General features: G+C 42.7%; 1 protein-coding gene across 1 annotated transcript in view; it reads left to right on the top strand.

Moving 5' to 3' along the window:
• The window catches only part of LOC145412164 (uncharacterized), a 446682-nt gene that overhangs the window by 16287 nt on the left and 408940 nt on the right, over positions 1–21455 (top strand). The window contains exon 3 of the mRNA XM_080282099.1: positions 8215–8393. Within this exon, the coding sequence (XP_080138225.1) occupies positions 8215–8393 (179 nt within the window). The remainder of the gene's footprint in view (positions 1–8214; positions 8394–21455) is intronic.

Raw genomic sequence — 21455 nt, 5'->3', positions numbered from 1 at the left:
TTACTGTATTAAAAGATAAAAACTAAGCTTAAAAAAAAAGTAATGATGCAGTACAGTAATACAGTACTGTACATAATGTACTATTGTATGTACTCACCAAGTGCTGCCATCGATGGGAAGAAACAGCACTGGGAGGTTTGGACTCATAAACAGTACAGTACGCTACACAATACAGCACAGGAGTAGTTTAACAGCAGAGCACTAGGACTTGAGCACTGACAGGGCATTAGCTCTGCGGTACAATATAGTACAGTAGCTTGAACATAGGATGTCACAGAGTAAATCAAAGCACCAGGGTTTTACGACTGCATGGTCAGAAGAGCAAGAGCGCGCAGGTACGTCTTGACTCTACAACGTCCATGGTTGAGAATGAGAGTGAAGCGGTATTTTTGGCTCGTGGGATAAGCCATGCCCATAACGGTTCTGACTGGCTAGTGTGTAGCGACCGTTTTCTTTGGCTCCCGAGTTTTGGGATTTCCCCTGGCACAGTTTCGTTATCCCTTATGAGCTGGTTGAGACCTCTCAATGCCAGATATTGCATTGGACCTCTGGTTACATCCCACTTGAGCACTGGATATTGCTTTAACCCCTTCGTGCCCAGGAAGTATGTGTTTATGTTCACAAAGCGCTCAGTAATTCCGCCCATAACGTAGCCTTTTGCATCCTATAACATTTGTTTGTGTTGGTATGTGGTTTATTGGCCTACATGGAGGAGTGGCTGGTGAGGGTGGTTATGGCTATGTATGTGGGTGCTCACACCCAGGTAAGAGTGAATGGAGATTTGAGTGGTGGGTATTCCGTGAATGTTGGTGTGCATCAAGGGTCAGTTTTGAGTCCTATGTTGTTTATCATGGTACTTGAAGCCCTTTCATGTGACTTTAGAAACGGACTCCCATGGGAGTTGTTGTAAGCTGATGATTTGGTGTTGATTGCAGAGAATGAAAGGGAGGCGGAGGAAAGGTTTAGGAAGTGGAGAGATGGTATGGGGCACAAGGGCTTAAGAGTAAATGCAGATAAAACAAAAGTGATGATATCTAGGGTTGGTGGCGGTACTGTCAAAGACGAGGGAGAGTGGCCATGTGCAGTTTGCCACAAGGGCGTGGGAAGTAATTCCATCTTGTGCGGTGTTTGTGGTAAATGGGTGCATAAGAGATGTAGTGGTATCAGAGGTAGACTGCGAGATAATGCTGATTTTATGTGTACGGTGTGTCGGGGAGAGCAGGTGGAGATTGTCAGACGTGAAAGAATTGAACTTGCTGGTGAATCTCTTGAGTGTGTGGAAGAGTTTTGTTATTTGGGAGACATGTTGTGTGCTGGAGGTGGGGCTGGAGCTAGCTCTGTGGCTAGGGTGAGAAGTGGTTGGAAGAAGTTCAGGGAGCTCTTGCCCTCCTGACATTGAGAGGACTCTCTCTACGTGCTAAGGGGTCTTTGTATGCAGCATGTGTTAGGAGTGTAATGCTGTATGGTAGTGAGACCTGGAGACCTGGGCAGTGAAGGAGGAGGATATTCGCCGGCTCAGACGTACAGAAATGTCAATGATTAGGTAGATGTGCAGTGCGTCCCTGCGTCCAAGGCCTGGAGGGGCTGAGTTTACGATGGAAGAGTTGAGAGGTAGGATGGGACTGGAGTGTATTGGTGTTGTGATGAGGAGAGGTAGATTGAGATGGTTTGGACATGTGGAGATGATGGGGGATGATAATTGGGTGAGGAAGGTGAGAAGTGTTAATATTGGGGGTGGGGTTACGAGGGGTAGACCGAGAAAGACATGGGATAAGGTCATTAAGTGTGACCTCAGGGTTAAGGGACTGAACAGGGAGGCTGCAATGGATCATGCAGCATGGATAGCCGCCATTAGGTGATCAATGCCAACGCATGCAAGCATGTTGGAGCCTTTAAAAACGAAAACGAAAACGATGCAGTCTCTGATCGTGGTATACTTTACTATGAAAGAAAAATAAACTCCACCCACCAACCATTCACAGCTCAGACATATGATGTCATCTGAAATGTCACTGCTCACCATAGAGTTTTATTGGCTTCTACTTTGTACTCGGCCCGCAGTTTGTGTTTGGCATTCGAGGAGGTAGGATTATGTTGATAGTCATATCTGTGCATTGCTATATTGGGAATTTATTGTGATTTTTTTCTGTGATTGTTTTCAGGAATATGTAGCCATGTCAGGCAGTAGTGACAAATATTCTGATGCATCATATGTGCCAGGGGAGTCCAGTGAGTATGATAGTACTGACAGTGAGTTATCACTAAATGATAATGAATTATGAAGGGAAGATGACCCGATTGAGGAGAGTGGGTGGAGGTTTCTGGTGCACATTTTTGCAGAGCAACGGCCAGACGCCATTCCTGCCTTCAGTGATGGTGCTGCCCAGTATATGAGGCCCTCTACTTTTGCTACCCGTGGGGCTGCTTTTAGTCATTTTCTGGATGACGAAGTTATGTCTGAATTGTGTTCATGGGTGAATGAGAGGACTGATGTGTACTAGGCTGTGCATCCTAGTTATAGTAAAGTACATGGCCTAAAATGGAGACCAGTTACAACTGATGAAATGCATGTTTTTATAGGACTATTGATGGTGATGGGGATGTTACAGTACCTAGATATGCACATGTACTGGTCTCACAGTGTGTGTTATGGAGGCCCAAAAATATTTTTTAGTGATGTGATGAGCAGGAACAGATTTTTTACAATTTTGAAGTTCCTGAGGTTTTCCTCTGCTGCAGCTGTGAAGAAAAATGACCAATGCATCAGGATTGAACTCATTTTGGAGCTACTGAGGGAGATATGTCAGTCAGCAATCCGACCAGGCAAGCATGTTGCAATTGATAAGGCACCAATTTTGTGGAAGGGACGTATTACATTTAGATAAAAAGGGCACGTTTTGGCATCAAAGCATTTGTACTGTGTCCCTCTGGTGATAGGCGTGATGGCTGTTCCTGGAATATTGAAATCTACTACAGCAAGGGAGAGTTCAAAGTAGAAGACCCCACAGCAAAAAACCTCACCATATCAGAAGGCGTTGTTGTGCACCTTATGAAGGATTTATTAGACCATGGCCGACTTATTGTGACAGATAACTGGTCTACCAGTCTCTGGCTTAGTGAGTACTTGCTGACACATAACATCATGATGACTGGGGTAATGAGAAGTGGTAGAGGGTCTCCCAAGAGTATTATGACAGAGAAGTTAGATATGCACCAATCAGTATTTGTGAGACAACAAAATACACTCATTGTGAAGTACCTAGACAAAAAAGAAGTTACAGTACTTACCACAGAATATATGAGGCGCTGAGTGGAATAACCTCTAGTCCACCACAGCAGCCATTTTGGAGTTAAGTACAGTACCCTTGCGTCCAACACGCGTTTGTCCAGGACGATTCGCGTCCAGCACGGAGAGCAAAAAATTAATACGATTTAATACGATGTAAGCACTGTAAAACAGGTGCGTAAGCATAACACTGACGGAGCTCCGAGAAGTGGACGAAATCCGCAGACTTCGCCTCTAGCACGATCACCTCTGGTCCAACACAGTCATACTGGACGTTCCCGTGACGCTGAGAGCCAATCAAAACTTCTGATCAAGTAGCCTCCCTCGCCCGCTATCATGACGTGATCATGATGTCGCCCAATGAAAAACGCTTCTTCTCTCACGTGATGTTTTGTTTAAATATCTCCCACCACAGCGCCACTCAGTCGCATAATTTGCATTGGATGGTGCTTTTTTCTTGCTGCATTTTCTGCCCTTGCTACTGCATTTTACTCAGCTCATGATGCCTAGGAAGCCTTCTGAGAACCCCAAGAAGTGGCAGCACCTCCTTCAGGCCACCAAGCTAGAATTCATCGAGAGGCAGAAGAAAGGGGAGAGGAATTTCGAAGGATTTATGAGGGAGGTTGAGGAGGAGCAGCAGCCATTACCCGCTAGTGACGCCAGCAGCCATCCTCTGGGGACCCAGTAGGACTACCTACAGCCTCGGATACCACCTTCCATTCCCAACAAGCTCACCAACACTATCCTAAAAGGTTAGTTATCATTCATAGTACAGTACCATTCATTATAATTACAGCAGTACTAATATATGTATAGGTATATGGTAGATATATAGGGTGACTTTTCCTAGGGTTGCTGACATAATTCATTTTTCCCCATAAGCTCTGTTGTTTGTCCAACACGTTTTTGGTCCAACACGGGACCCATGCATGACAGTATTACCATGTTGGACGTGAGGGTACTGTACACCAACATATTCCCCAAACCCTCTTCTACTAGTACAATGATGAATCATGTGAAAAAAATGTCCCCAATAAGGGTGAATATCCCATTTTATAGAGGGTACTGACTGACCGCGCTGCACACGAAGGTGTTTATACTCTACTAAGTGGACTTGGGTCCATTTTTGCCTGAATAATCCGGTCAGAAAATCATTGTGGCTTAGCATTGTCTTCCCCAGGTCGTGAACCTTGGATACCAACATCAGGCTCAGTTATTCCACTGGTGTTAAGGTCGATTTCTCTTATGTATTCACGTTAAGACATGCATCTATCGTCAGCTCCATGTGGGGGAAGCTCTAGAATGCTTGTAATAACCACTCGAGCGCCACAGGCCACGACGCGCTGAGTTGCTGGCCAATCACACGGCTCGATGTGTACCGTCAAGCACCTGGCAGCCAGTGAGAGTGCCTGAGACATAGAAATTCAGCCAATGAGCGTCATTTGCTGTGTTTACCCTCGCGCTGGAGACCACGGGTGTGCTACCTCTCAAGATTTTGAGTGTTTTTTTGCGGTTTATTGGTACTTTATTTTCTTAGCTATATATATATATTTTTTTGCTGGGTTTGTGCTATATTAATGGATATTGTGAAAGTACATGCATACACACATTTTGGGGAAAATGCAGTTCATTGTTGTCAGGCAAGAGGATCAAGAGGAGCAAGACGCTGTTAATGTATTGTTCTTTCAAAATGCCATTGAGTTACATACTCTAACATGCAAGCAGATGTTTTCAGCTACATTTGAAAAAAATTCACCAGAATATCTTTATCGGTTGAAAATATATGACATTTTGAAACTAAACAAACTTTAACAGCGTTTTTCTCCATTTTGTAGATTTGGCGCAAGAGAGGTTATTCCACTCAGCTCCTCATATAGCTGGCATGGTTGAGAAATGTAAGACATACTTTAAAGAAAAACTGTGTTCTAGAGTACACCCCTGCATATTGAGAAATACAAAATGGGAAGTGTAGATATGGCTGACCAATTGCTGGAGCCATATGCCTTTCGAAAGAAGAGCTTTGCCTGGTTCAAGAAACTCGGGATTTACTTCATTTTTTGCATTCTCCTAAACTCATTCATTGTGTACAGAAATGGCTTTTGGTACAAAGGGGAATTTCTTCAGTACATAAAGGATGTCAGTCAGCAGTGGTTGCATGAGCATAGTCGTGGTACCAAGGCTGTCATCAGACTGGAGGAGGCAATGAGAAAGAGGCCCCAATCAAAATAAAAGAACTGTGTCATGCCTGAGTCCACCATGAGAAGTCGGGGAAGCAAAAGAAATGCCAAGTGTGCACCAAGAAGGAAAAGAGAGAAAAGGCACTGTCTGTTACTGCCCTGGGTGCCCTGGGGATCCAGGCCTGTGCTCCATGGACCACTTCAGGATGTGGCACACTGAAATGGCAGAGGAATCACAGCCAGGGCCAAGTGGTGTGTCTCAAAAGCCCAGAAAAAGCTATAACACCTCTACACTTACTTTATCAAGGTCCTCCCCATACCCCCCACCCAACTTACAGTAAGATGTGTGTATGTAATGAATGTATATTTTATATATATTGCATTTATAAAGAAAGGAAACATAATTACACTTTACTGAAGACAAAATAAGTATTTTCTGTTAAGTATTCTTTATGCAAATTTATGGTCGGGAGGGTGGGAGGAGCGGGCTAGGTGACACCCTGTGGCATGTGCGTGAAGGGTTAATAGAGCCAAGAGCTGCCCCGGATATTTCTTTGAGCCGGGTATTGTGACGACGGATAATTGAGAGTTTACTGTATTCAAATAAGTAGAAGCAGAATTTTACCATTAACCAAAACTCCTGGTAATGTAGGCTATCTTCAGATCTTCAGGACTCAGAATATGAACTGAGGTTTAATTTAAATACTCCTGTCTAACCATTATGGACACTGTTGGCTTCATATCACTCCTATTTGTCAACCAGAAAACGTTCATAGAGTGAATGTAATAGTTTTGTGTTGCTTCAGCCATTTACATTTCTTTGTCTTCCTATAACATCAGATTAAGGATATTATATTTCTTTGTCTATTAGAGTTACCTCTCTCTCTCATCTTTTAAGCCTTTATTCATTTGAATTATGTTAACCCCATTTGTTGGCTTGGTAAGTGTTACTAAGTGCATAAATTCACAGAAAGTTCATATTTGATTTTTTTATTACCAATTTTACCATCACATTAGAACATTTGGATGGGGATTAGAATTAGACTCTGTAGTTTTACTCAGTTTGTCTTGTATATGAATAAACCATTTTGGTTTGCCATTTTTTTGTCAATACAACCATAAAACGAACAGTTCCTGTAGTTGGGGGTAACAGTGATGCTCCAAGCTCTTGACATGGGGTATTAGTCAAATAGGTTGTGGCAGCCATCATCCACTCACTTGATGTAGTGCTGCCTACTTCTTCCTTCACCCTTTTCATTCCTTTTCTGTGTCTGCCCACCTCTCTTCCTATTTCTCCCATCTTTCCTGTTGCGTTTTATTACTCTTCATTCCTTTTCAGGTGGCTTTCCATTGAGTAACAAGCCTGATGGTTTCCTGTAAGCCAGGAAACCACATGGGTTAGCGGAGGGTTAGTGCCCTTCCCCATAAAACAATTAACTCAAAGATAAACGACCACCCATTACATGATTATGGCGTCTGGCTATAGATAGATAGATAGATAGATAATTGCTGGCCCATGCTATAAATGGTCAGTGGAGATCATTTTTTAACACTTAACTAGTTACAGTAGTTGCCTTCCTCAGCTGAATAAAATCATCTGGTGTTAGCTGTATTGAAAGTTGTGTTGGGCTCTACAAAGTATTAGTTGTACTGTCCAGTAAAATACAGTAGACCCTAGTTATCTGCGGGGGTTAGGTTCCAGAGACCCCTGCAGAAGGCAAATTCCATGGATACTCAAGTCATCACAAAATGGCATATTATTTCCACACAAGCTAAACACATCCCTGAAAAAATAAAAACATCCATCCATCCATCATCCAATCCTACATTGCCCCATGAGGAGCATAGGAGCCCAGGGCTAGGAAAGTTGGTCCTGGCATTTAGATGAGAGTGACCAGCCTCACTCATCCCTGAGTGGTATTACGTGAGCAATAAACCCCAACCATCCCTTTGATATAAACCTTCACCAGTTCAATCTGATTGGAGCATCTTTATTACCCACTAAACCACCAGGAACCAAAATTTGGTTATATGGTTACCACCCAGCATAGTAAATGGTTTCCTGATGTACAGGAAACTATTTGGCTTGTCACTTAGTGTAGAGTCACCCACAGGCAGAAACATACTTTAAAATATTACAAATACCTATTAACACTCACCAAAAGACTGTGTGTTCTCTTCATAACCTTCGTACAGTGATGACGATTGCCGTTTGACTATAATGATTGCTGCATGATGATTACAATGATTGTAGTGCAGTTCCTACAGTGTCAATGTGGTGAGGCAATGAGATGTGTGGCAGCACTGTAGGTGAGCTGTGAGTCTAGTCTGACCCTTCTGCCAGGACGCCAGATAACACCTTACGCTCTCTCTTTGGCTTAGAAGGATTGCTTTTATCTCTTACTTGTTTCATGGGAGCCATTTTTCACTTACACAATGAAGTACAGTTGAGTTGTAAACACGAGAAGGGCGACGACTATGAGAGTAACAAACTGATTGGTGTTTACAATAAGAGTGGTGGGAATGCCCGTGGGTGCGGGTGTACTAACTGTAGCTACAAATGAAGTGGGAGTTGAGCGCTAATTTAAAATTAAGTTACAGTGCATAGTACAGTATTAAAATAAGTTTGATCCGTGGAAACTTAAATCCGCATGTGCAGATTCTGTGGATAAGAAGGGTCTACTGTAGTTAGGTACATTAGCTGTCCAGTGTATTACTGTACTTTTTTAACCTTCACACTCTGGTTTCCAGTGTTTACCACTAAGACACTAACAGAAGGGAAAGAGAAGACCCCCCTGACAACAGTGAACACTGGAGCACCCATAACTCATGTGGCTGCCAGCTGTGACGGCCTCACCCTACTGGTCACCATAATACACAATGATGGCCCTCATGCTCTGCTTTATGAGGTTCGCAGTTTTACTCCAGGGGTAAGTAGGTTACATGAGCTTGCATGTGAGAAATTGTTATAGGTGTAAATTTTATTATTGACCCCTTCATTCCAGTGATGTATTTTTCATTATATTCTTGCTGGATCCGCGCACTTATTGAACTTCATTAGCCCTTGTTAACCCCTCACTACAAGCAGTCTTTCTCAGACTGACTAAAATTATCCAGAGCTAGCAAGAATCATCATCCAATCCAGCATTGCTGCATGAGGAGCTTAGGAGTTCGTGGCTAGTCAAGTTGGTCCTGACATTTTAGATGAGAGTGACCAGCCTCACTCATCCCTAAGTGGCATTATGTGAGCAATAAACCCCAACCACCCCTTGAATATAAACTACACAGGCTCAGTCTGACTTGAACGCCTTAATTACCCGCAAAACCACTAGGCGCCACAGTTTGGTTATATGGTTACCACCCAGTGAAGTTAAGTGGTTTCATGGTGTACAGGAAACCATTTGGCTTGTCACTTAGTGTAGAGCCACCCATAGAGAGGTGGAGGAGGGAAGAATGAAGGAACAAAAGACAGAAGAGAAAGGAAGGAAAGAAAGACAGAAGAGGTAGGAAGGAAAGAAGAAAGAAAGAGAGGAAAGGGCAGTCACCCGAGAGCAGCACTGCATCGAGTGAGTGGATGCTGAACGTCCCCACCTACCACAGAACAGATTGAAAGAATTCATCATCCTGGGATTTTCCCACCCCTAGATAGGGTTAGGTGGGGTTCAGAAAGAAGAGAATGAGAAAATGTGGTAGAGGAAGAACTGTATGTAATATACAATTAGAATATACATGTAGCTTTTTATACAAAAATATTCATGAGGTCAAGTATGGTTGGAGCTGTGCTAGAGGAGTTGAAACAGACTGTGATAGTACCTTTGTATAGGAGTAGTGACCAAACTTAATGCGTAAGCCATAACAAAATTAATTTCTTGAGCTTTGTAGGTGTGGTATGGAAGAATAGTGATTCAGCAAGTGAGACATATTTGCTTACTGAATGAGAGATATTCTTTAGTGGTAAGAGTTATATAGATCAGATGTTTGAGATAAAGAGGATAATGGAGAAGACACTAGAGAAAGATTAAAAGATATCTAGGGGGCCCTTGTTTTACATGGGTAATGTGGGGGTAAGTTCCCTGCACAAATTAATTTTGTGTAAATGGTCCCGTAAAATAAGCTTGCTGGTTCATGCAGGAGAAGGCCTCCAGAAATTGTAAATAAGTCCCTGTTAAGGACTTATTGAAAGTTGTAAAGTTGGCCACGAAGTGATGGCAGATTGTTTCGGTCTCTGTGCCACCATGCGTTCAGTGAAGACTTAGTGAACATAAAGTAAAAATTGTGTGCCTTCATCACGTCATATCAAATGACAGTAACCCCTCGTTATACAATGCCTCATTATACAATATTTCGTTTATACGATCTTGACATTTAAGTACCCTACACTTGCTATACGATGGGAACGATTCGCTACAACGATGGATTGTCTGCGGCTCAGTGAACAGCGAACGCAATGCAAACGTCCCCACACGGTGAGCACTGGACAACACGCACTTGTCCACCGGTCCAGCCTCATCAGCCAGCCCTGCCCAGCCAGCCAGTTCAGACAGTGATGAGTGAGGGCTGTGAGGTCTTTACTGTTCCTTAGCCTAGCAGTTGGGACAATTCACCGTCAAGTCAATTTGCCATCAGGGCGATTCCCTGTCATTTTTATACATATCAATTTCTATAGCACTTTTTATTTTAGTTACAGTATATGAGTTATAAATGTGATGGTGATCTATTGTTTTTATAATAAATGTAAAATATGGCATCAAATAATGGTTATTAACTGAAAAAAATATAAATATATTGAAATGCGAATCAGGCGATTTACGATCTTTCCTTCATCATTTAACATAAAGCTACATACAAGACATTGGCATTTATATAAATGCCTAATGACCTTAAGTGAATAATCAACATATTTTGGAATAGTACGAATAATCTTCATATTACGTCTGTATAAATGTTTCGGGACAATTTACCGTGAAGTCAGTTCGCCATCACAACAATAACAAGACAGTTTGCCATCATGACTTTTCGCGATCAGGACAATTCCCCATCGTTTATTTACATATAATTTTATTTAGCAAGTACACTGGTTATTGAATACTTGTACCTCTTCAAAGTCGTTTTAAAATATACCCAGGATGTTTTAGTACCAATGGAAATTAATGAAGACAGCAATGAATGCTAGAATATAATTCAAAGTCAACTACAGCGAGGTAGAGCTATGGATAACGCTAGAATATAATTCAAAGTCAACTACAGTTAGGTAGAAACAAGTAAATTATTGTCTAAAAGTGCATCTTATAAATGATATCCAAAGCTTACGCTATTGAATGACCATAGACTTTGATAGATCCCCCTGAAAATTAGTTATTAAAGTATCAGTTGATCAATAATAAGTATATTTATAGAATGACGGGGAATTGTCCGCATTCTGATGGCAAATTGACTTCACAGCGAATTCACTCGGAACCACATCAACAACTCTACTTACTTCAGTAAAGGTAAGAACTACTGTATACTGTAGTTTTCATGTATTTTCCTCTATATTCATTATCAATGTGTTACTTTAAATGTTTAAATGTAAGGATATTTCGTGTATGTGAGTGCTAAGGTGTGTGTATGTGGGAGTTTAGGTAGGTTTGGGAACGTATCCCCGTTGACTCCTTGTTATAATGGGCTCACTGTACAATGGGGTTTTTAGGAACAGAGCCCCATCATATAATGAGGGTTTACTGTATATCATGTTTAAAATTATGTAAAATGAATAACATGAGACAATAATATGTTAGAAATTAACACACTGATATGCTTCTGATTTGAATGAATGTATAATGTATCATTCTGCACACAGTGTGCAGTGTAACCCCCTGTTCCTGATGTTTTTGCTTCCCAGGATTTCAAATACAGGTGCTTTAGTTACAAAGACCAGTTAAGGAAAATTATCGTGAGTGCAATACACTACTTTATTTTCAAATGCTGTGGTCATGGGCGTCCAGGGGGGGGGGGCAATTGGGGGCAGTTGCCCCCCCTTGGAATTCCAAAGTGTGTTTCAGTTCTTGTTCAAGAATGGTTGAGTGATTTGAGTCGATTCATGCATTCTGTCACTTTATGCATTTGGTGTAAGTCATGTAACTCATGTAAGTACAGTCATCCCTTAACATCCACGGTTTTGAATATCCGTGGATGGCTACAGGAAAAAAAAAATCTCACTAAACTCTGCTGACACTGTAACATTATCCCAGGCACGGTTCATGACTGTTTTAGTACAGTGATGGCATTATCCAGTGAATGAAATATACTGTAACACTCTTCCTCTTCGAGGTAGCTGGGATGAGCACAGTAGTCAGAAGAGGCCATGCAGGAGTACACTATTCATTATTTTTAACTTCTAGTGTTCTTGTATTAAATAAAGTAGTTGTTTAGTGTTCTTGTATTAAATAAAGTGGTTATAAACATGCACTAAAAGGGGTGAAAGGTTTTTATGTAAATAGTAGAGCGTGTGTAATAGTGGGAAATGCTGTGAGTGATTGGTTTCCCGTGAGAGTGGGGCTGCGACAGGGATGTGTGATGTTGCCTTGGTTGTTTAATATTTACATGGATGGTGTTGTAAGGGAGGTGAATGCAAGAGTTTTAGGTGGAGGTCTGAGTCTGGTGAATGTTGATGGTGGTGAGTGGAATCTGAAGCAGCTGCTGTTTGCAGATGATACTGCACTGGTGGCTGATTCAGAGGAGAGATTGAGACAGTTGGTAGAGGAATTTGGAAGGGTGTGTGAAAGGAGGAAATTGAAAGTAAATGAGAATAAGAGTAAAGTGATGAAGTGTACGAGGTTGGTAGATGGTAGGGGGACGAATATAGTTTTGAATGGCGAGTTGCTTGAGCAGGTAGAGTGTTTTCAATATCTAGGGTCACATGTTGCTTTGGATGGAAGAATAGGTGCAGAAGTGAAATTTAGAATAAATGAAGTAGGAAAGGTGCTGAGAGGAATGAAAAAAGTATTTAGATGTCGTTCACTTAGAATGGATGTAAAGAGAAGGCTGTATGAGGGTGTTGTGGTACCGACTGCATTATATGGGGCTGAAACATGGAATATGGGTGTAACAGAGAGGAAAAGTTTGAATGTAATGGAGATGAGGTGTCTGAGGAGTATGTGTGGAGTGACGCGTATGGATCGAGTGAAAAATGATGAAGTGCGAAGGAGAACTGGAGTTGTTCGGGAGATGGCTGGTAGAGTTGGGCAGAGGGTGTTGCGATGGTTTGGGCATATGGAGAGAATGGATAATGAGCAATTGGTGAAAAAGATGACTAGATCTGATGTGAGATGTGTAAGGCTGAGAGGAAGACCACTAATAGGATGGATGGACATTGTGAAGAGAGTGCTGGATGCGAGAGAGATGTCTGTTGAGCAAGGAAGAGTGGCTGTGCGTGACAGAAATAAATGGAGAGAAATTGTGAATGAATAAGTGATGACGCAGCCCTGAGGGGATATTCTCCTGCATTTGGTCTGCTCAGCTAGTCAGGTCAGGTGCGGGTAAGGGTATGGGTCTGTTATGATGTGGCAGGGGTAAACCAGCTCTGCTGTCGGGCCCTGCTGCGGATGTCACTGATTGCATTGCACAGTTGACCCTTGTGCGGTGTGGTGCGGTGAGGATCTGTCCGTTCTTCCCTTTGGGGCTAAGATGCGAATGAATGTGTTTGAATGGATGAGTAAATGGAGAGTGTGTCGTCCTGTCTCGGCTACCTCCCTTTCCTTGGGAAGGCAGCCTAGGTATATAGATAGATAGATAAACCTGCACATAGGGTTTTTCTTTAGTTATATAAGGAAATGAGGGGTCCAGAGGTGTTTTTAACCCCTTAACCGCAGGGCATCACTTTTGTGACACTTGGGAGCAAGGGATCATACCGCGGGGCGACACTTTTGTGATTGCGTTATTTTGAATTCGCCCGGGCTTTGAAGTGGTGGCTTGTATCATCTATCAGTACTGCCAATGTCCAACACTAGTCAGCACTCCTAATCTCATCTGTGCTCCCATCCATTGTTGACAATTTAGCCATTTCTCCCAGTTCTTGACTCCCCTCCCTGCCTCCCCTCCATTACCCTATCCTCTCGCCTGCCCAGCCGTGCTACACTAAGTAAATCATCCATGGAATTTTTCACTTATTTCATCCATTGAAATAAGCCCTATGCGCTATTCTTATACCAAATAATATATACAAGAAAGAAATAAGGTAAGTGAGAGTGCCATACACCTAGAATTGGCTAATTATCACATGACAACACCTCACGTGCACTCGTTCGCTAATTTTCGCTGTTTATTTCCCCTTGAAATATGCCGTATAATCTATTTTCGTATTAAAAAATGCAGGATTAAGCTGAATATTATTAAACATAAGTGGTTATACCTGTGGAAGATTTTGTCGGGTTGATAGGTGTAAGAACTGAGTCTTAGATGCATTATAAACAACCACATTATTTTTACCCCAATCAGAGATACGAGCCCAGTCAGACAGTAGGTGTGCCATAGCCTCATCCCTTGTTTGTTGAATTAACTGTTGAGATGGGCGTTGCGGGAACCGAATGGAAAGGTGAAGGGTGGAGTCATCAGCGTATGAGTGGATTGGGTTAGATGTATAGCTTAGAAGATCATTAATGAATAAAAGGGAGAGAGTTGGTGATAGGACAGAGCCCTGAGGAACACCACTGTTGATAGATCTAGGAGAAGAACGATGGCCGTCTACAACAGCGGTTATATAACGACAAGAAAGGAAGCTAGCGATGAAGGAACAGATAGAAGGATAGAAACCGTAGGAGGGCAGTTTGGAAATTAAAGATTTATGCCAGACTCGATCGAAAGTCTTGAGATGTCAAGTACAATGGCAAAGCTTTCGCCAAAGTCCCGAAAGGAGGATGACCAGGAGTCTGAAAGGTAGGTGAGAAGATCGCCAGTGGAGCGTCCCTGACGGAACCCGTACTGACGATTAGAAAGAAGGTTGTGATAGGAAAGATGCCTTAAAATTTTTCTATTGAGAATTGACTCGAAAACTTTTGAAATACAGGACGTTAAAGCAATTGGACGATAGTTGGAGGGTTGGGAGTGGTCACCCTTCTTTGGGACTGGCTGAATGAGAGCAAATTTCCAGCAAGAAGGAAAGGTACAAGTTGACAGACAAAGGCAAAAGAGTTTGCCTAGGCAGGGTGTAAGCACAGAAGCACAGTTCTTGAGAACAACAGGAGGGACCCCATCAGGCCCATATGCCTTGTTAGTACTGAGGCCAGTGATGGCAGAAAATACATCAGCTGAAGAAATTTTAATGTCAGCCATGAGGAAGTCAGAGGGGGGAAATGATGGAGGAACAGCACCGGAATCGTCTAAGGTGGAATTGAAGGAGGAAAGTCTGTGTGAAGAGATCTGCTTTATCAGTAGAAGAAATAGCTATAGAACCATCAGAGTAGAAAAGAGGAGGGAAGGATGAAGAGGTAAAGTTGTTAGAAAGGTTTTTGGCAAGGTGCCAGAAGGAGCCGGAAGAATTCGAGTTGGAGAGTTGAGAGCATTTAGTATGGATGAAATTATTTTTAGCAGAGCGAAGAACAGACTTAGCACGATTCCGGGCAGAAATGTAAAGATGATGTGATTCAGGGGTGGGTTGGCTCCGGTACCTTTTGTAGGCCCTCTCCTTGTTGCGGACAGCATTAGAACAAGCGTGATTAAACCAAGGCTTTCTTGCGTTAGTCAAAGGATATGAGAAAGGAATGTATGCTTCCATGCCCAAGAGAATAACCTCCGCAAATGCGCAAGGCACACTCAGATGGCTCCCGGCCATGGAAACAATAATCATTCCAAGGAAAATCAAAGAAGTACTGCCTGAGGGCTTCCCAGTCCGCGGCTCCAAAATGCCACAGACGACGCTTCCTTGGAGGGTCCACAGGCCGTACCGGAGTGATAGGACAGGTTAAGGTGAAAAGGTTGTGATCGGAGGAGCCCAACGGAGAGAAAAGATTAACAGAGTAAGCAGAAGGATTAGTTGTGAGGAAGAGATCAAGTATGTTGGAGCTCTCTCCAAGGTGGTCAGGGATACGGGTAGGGTGCTGTACAAGCTGCTCTAGGTCATTAAGGATAGAAGAGATGTAGGCTTGTTCACCAAGTGGATCAGTGAAAGGAGAGGAGAGCCAAAGGTGGTGGTGAACATTGAAATCTCCTAGAATGGAGATTTCAGAGAAAGGAGAAATGGATAGAATGTGTTCCATTGTAGAAGTAAGATAGTTGAAGAATTTTTGATAGTCAGTAGAATTAGGGGATAAGTAAACAGCACAGATATATATAGTCAGAGAATGACAGGAAAGCCGAAGCCAGAGTGTAGAGAATTCAGAAGAATCGATTTCAGGAACACGAGAGCAAGATAAGTCGTTGCGTATACAGTATATACACAACAGCCACCTTTGGCTTTGAAATGAGTATAGAGAAAGTAGGAGGATACAGAAAAGGGTTTCCTGTCAGTTGTCTCAGATAGCTGAGTCTCAGTTAGAAAAAGAAGGTGAGGTTTAGAGGAGGAGAGATGATGCTCAACAGAGCGAAAGTTAGAGGAAAGGCCACGAATGTTGCAGAAATGGAGAAGAAGAGAGTCAGACAGTGGTTCCAGGCACCTCGAGTCGTCACGGGAGAGGGGCGGATGGTGGGGGCATTTATGGTCCTCCCCCCTAGGGACTCTGAGGCTTGGTGATGAGACACCATAATTTTTTGAATTTTGGAAAAGGAAGTGTAGTGTGTACTGTGCATGTAGTTTGGTGTAGATAGTTAGAGAAATTTGTACTGGAGAGCATGCTGGCCTACTCTCTGTGTAACTGAGACACGAAAAAGTTCAGGAAAGGGGGATGGTCAGGAACTAGTCCTGAGGGCTGATGAAACGGGAGCTCCAGCACTCCCTGTCATCAGCTTTCCATCCACCTCGGGAGTATTGCCCTGCTCGACTGGTGCTACAGTCTACTCCTACTCCTGCTAACTTCCGCCGCTTTATAGCCCCATGCAAAGGGCCCTGTGACCTTTACCCCCTACTAAACCTCGTGTGGAAAGAGGTAAAGGGCTGACAATTGATAGAGAGTGACTATGATCTTTTTATTGAGTAAGACAGTGCAAGTGGAATTGTAAATAAAGTGTAAATAATGTGTAAACAGCAAGAAAGCAATGAATGTAAATATAAGTGAACAGTGGAAAATAGTTTTATAAGTGTGGGTAAAGTTGAAAGTTGGAATACAAATGTGGACAATTGTGTGTGTGTATGCTCCAACGCAAGATCGTGTTAGCAGAGTGAGAGAAGAGTTCTGGACAAATGTGGAAGTATGCATGGAAAAGTTTGGAAGGAATGAGAGAGTGTTTTTGATCGGTGATATGAATGGTAAAGTAGGGAATGTGAATGTGGATGGAATAGTTGGTGAGTGGGGTGTGCCTGCTGAGATAGATAAGAATGGCAGTGCGTTAGTGGACATTTGTGCTGGGAGGGGGTTGGTGATAGCCAATACCCTCTTCAGGCATAAAGTGATCCACAGGTATACATGGCGAGTGATGAGAAGGGTGGGTGGTGAACTGAATGAAAGGAAGGCAATGATTGATTATGTGTGTGTGGATGAAAGGATACGAAGATGTATAATGGATGCAAGAGCTTATAAAGGTTGGGGGAGTGGACTTTCTGACCACTACTTGGTGGTGGCCAGAATTAGGATACAAGTAAGATGGAGGAACAGAAGAAGGGAAAGACGAGAGGAGGGAGTAGTTGCAAGGAGAGTGTAAAGGTTACAAGAGGATGAGAAAAGGGCAGAGTATAAGAGAGAAATGGAGGAACGATTGGGCAAATATGAATTGGAGCAGATGGGGGATGTGGAAGGTGTATGCAGGATATTTACAGAAGAAATATGTGCAGCATGTGATGTGGTGTTTGGGAGGAAGAGAATACGGAGGGGGGTGCAAGGAACAGCGTGGTGGACTGAAGAGGTGAGACAGGCTGTGGCACAAAAGGAGAAAGCATACAATGAATGGATGAGAAATAGGGGCATGGAAGAAGTTGAGAGGCGGAAGAAAGAGTTATATGTAGAAAGTGAGAGGTGAAAAGATTAGTAAGAGAGAGTAAGAGGAGAGTGGATAAGGAATTTGGAAGGAATTTGAGTGTAAAGTGGAGGGACTGTAAGAAAATGTTTTGGAAAGAGGTGGAGAGAGTAAGACAGGGTGGAAGTGAGGTTAGCAGGGGAGTGAAAGATAAAAATGGTAGCTTACTAGTGGAGAAGGGAGAAAAAGTGAGCAGATGGAGAGAACACTTTAAGGAATTGTTGAACATGCAGGATGGAAGTAATGTGAGTATAAGTGATTGGGGAATGGCTGGGAGAAGGAGGGAGGTGAGAAGAAAGGAAAAAATCTGTAGGATAGAAGTTGTGGAAGCAATGAAGAAACTTAAATTGGGGAAAGCCCCAGTAATTGATGGAGTGTGTGGTGAAATGCTGAAGTATGGGGGAGAGATAGTAGTAGAATGGATGTGGAAGATGTGCAGATTGGCCTGGGAGGAAGGTAAAGTCCCGGAGGATTGGAAGTCAGGTATAATTATTCCCTTGTACAAAGGAAATGGGGAAAAAGAAGTGTGTGGTAATCATAGGGGCATTTGTCTTCTTAGTATACTGTAATAGGAAATGTGTATGGTAGAGTACTTATTGACAGAGTTAGAGAAAGAACAGAGGAATTAGTTGGATTGATCAGGGAGGCTTTAGGAAGGGAAGAGGTTGTGTAGATCAAATATTCATTCTTAGATCTTTAGTGGAAAAGTTTCTAGAGAAGGGAGAGAACTTGTATGCGGCTTTCATGGATTTGGAGAAAGCATATGACAGGGTGGATAGACAAGGATTGTGGAAAGTATTAAGAATATATGGAGTAGATGGAAAGTTGCTGAATGCTGTGAAGAGTATGTATGATGGTGCTTGGGCTGCAGTGCGTGTGGATGGTGAACTAAGTGAATTTTTCTCTTTTAAGGTTGGGTTGAAACAGGGATGTGTCATGTCTCCATGGTTGTTCAATCTGTACATGGATGGGGTAATAAAAGAGGTACAAGGTAGGGTAGTGGATGTTTTAGTGGCCCTGGTGAGAGAGGATAGTGTTTGGAAACTCCCTGTACTGTTGTTTGCAGATGATACTGTGTTGTTGAGTGAAGACGAAGGGGAGCTGCAAGGCTTGGTGGATGAGTTTGGGAGAGTGTGTATGAAACGGAATCTAAAGGTGAATGTAGGGAAGAGTAAAGTGATGGTGTTTGAGAGAGGTGAAGTCAGTGAATGTACAACGAGGTTGGATGGTGAGGAATTGGAAAATGTGAGTACGTTTAAGTACTTGGGTAGTGTGATGAGTAATGATGGAGGTTTTTGAGGGTGAAGTGCTTGAAAGGGTACAGCAGGGAAGAAAGGTTGCTGGTTCTTTGAAAGCAGTGATAAGAAACAGGGAAGTGAGCATGGAAGTGAAAAAGTTACTACATGACATTATTGTGATACCAACTCTAACGTACGGAAGTGAAGCTTGGACGTTGTTGGAAGGACACAAGTCAAGAGTGAGAGCCGTGGAAATGAGTTATTTAAGAGGAGCCTGTGGAGTCACATGGAGAGACAGGCTGACGAATGAGGATATAAAGGAGCATTGTGGTGTGGATGTGGATGTGAAAGGAAGTGTTATGAGGAATACACTGAGGTGGTTTGGCCATGTGGAGAGGATGGAGGGTGACAGACTAACGAAGAGAGTGTATGTGAGTGAGGTGGAGGGGGGGAAGAGGGAGGGGAAGGCCTAGGATGAGATGGAGGGATGGGGTGGAGAGGTATATGAGAGAGGGGTGTGTGAGTTGGGAGCAGGGCAGTGAAATGGCGGGGGACAGGGCAACTTGGAGACGATTTGTTTGTGGCCACCCCAAACGTGATTGAGGCATCTGGCAATAGATAGATAGATAGAAAGATCTTATTTTTCCTGCCTTTTACATGTATAACAGCCGTTTCACATCGCGGGTTTGGAAAACATAGCAACACTGTACAGAGGTTTACGCCACACTCTAGCCGCCAGTTTAGATTTGTCATACCATAATGAGAGAGTGTATGTGAGTGAGGTGTAGGGGGGAGAGGGAGGGGGAGGCCAAGGATGAGATGGAGGGGTGGAGTGGAGAGGTATATGAGAAATGGGAGTGTGAGCTGGGGGCATGGCAGTGAAATGGCGGGGGACAGAGTGACATGGAGGCAATTTGTTTGTGGCCACCCCTTACAGGATTAAGGCATCTGGCAAGAGATAGATAGATAGATAGTTATTGTAAGATCATTGTTTCTTTTTGTCTTAAATCGCAACTCTACTGTACAGGGGTGGGTCAGCCAGAAAGATTGCTGGGAGGGATTTTTGCTATAAATTGTTTTGGCAGGGTAGGATAGATGGATATGGTGGTGTGGGTGTGTTGGTTTTGGAGAAATGGTTGGAATATGTCATAAATGTTATAAGAGAAAGTGATAAAATAATAGTAGTGAAAATTTTGTTTGGTGGGATGGTGTTTGCAATTATATCAGCATATGCTCCATAGGCAGGAATGGATAAGGTAGAGAAGGAGAGAGTTTTGCCCCGGATATGAGTGGTATTGTATATACCGGTATGATATAGCCTATGCATGAGAATCTATATCAGACGTCTGGGAAAAATAAGTAACTGGGAAGGTAAATTTCCGAAGCTTCCCGGTTAACTGGCATTGTACTGTACTGTATTACTGTACCTTATGAATACTGTCATGTGTTTTATGCTTAGCTTTCATCTTTTACTCATGGGAAAGTTTTTAGGAAAGAGAGTCAAGATGGATAATAACAAAAATATCCCACTCAGTGCTGCATGTTGACCCAATGAGAGGGGGCAAGTATTGTGCAATATCTGGCGTTTTGCTTGACTGTTGCAGGGCTTTGCTGCATTACAATGGATAGTTGAGAGTTTAGTGTATTACACACTCGTTTGTACCAAATTGCAAACCTTTTACATATAACACAATAATTATAAAGCATAGGCTAGATTATGTAACATTTTCCTATTAAGTAAAGGATTGTTTTGCTGTACTGTAGAAGCTGAGCCTAAACAAAGTTGCCAAATGTCATTCTATCTATCTATCTATCTATCTATTGCCAGACGCCTCAATCCTGTTTGGGGTGGCCACAAACAAATTGCCTCCAAGTCGCTCTGTCCCCCGCCATTTCACTGCCCTGCTCCCAACTCACACCCCCCTCTCTCATATACCTCTCCACCCCATCCCTCCATCTCATCCTCGGCCTCCCCCTCCCTCTTCCCCCCTCCACCTCACTCACATACACTCTCTTCATCGTCATTCATCTCCTATAAATCTCAGACACTGTCATCTTATTGCCTCCACCTACTGTCTTCTTTCTTATTATGTGCAGTAATTAACTTCTTTAATTAGATTACAGAGAGAAGAGTGACTGTAGATATTGCAACTAAATAAAGATTATAGTAACTAATGGGTGTGATCAGTTTGCGCTTATTTAGAAAATGTGTGTGCCGTATGTATGTACAGTAATCACTCCAATATCCAGAGTAATAGAGCCATCGGTAGGTTCGGTTATTGGTTTCGTCCGGATATTGGTTCCCAGCTTATGGACTTGTACTTATGGACCCTAACTCAGAGAAACACCTATACAACTCCCTCTGGACATGCATAGCACCTATTTAACACCCAGATCACACCAATAAGGCACATAAATGACTGAAATAAATGCAAAAGAAACATAAAATGAGGGTTTAAAAGTATGTTCATACATTAATAAACATTCTGGTACTTATGGACCCTAACCCAGCCTAACTCTGAAAAACACATTCCTACTGCACATGCATGAAGTAAGTATAGTATGGAAAAAAGTACAGTATGAAACATTCTGGTAAGTATAGTATGGAAAAAAGTACAATATGAAACATTCTGGCTACTTACAGCAAGTCCCTGGCCACCTCGATGAATAACC

This window comes from Coenobita brevimanus, chromosome 92 (genome assembly GCF_032717465.1).
Source record: "Coenobita brevimanus isolate Jiangsu-jjx chromosome 92, ASM3271746v2, whole genome shotgun sequence".
Classification (NCBI taxonomy): Eukaryota; Metazoa; Arthropoda; class Malacostraca; order Decapoda; family Coenobitidae; genus Coenobita; species Coenobita brevimanus.
Note: the sequence above shows the minus strand (reverse complement) of the source record. Positions and strands in the feature narration are given on the sequence as shown.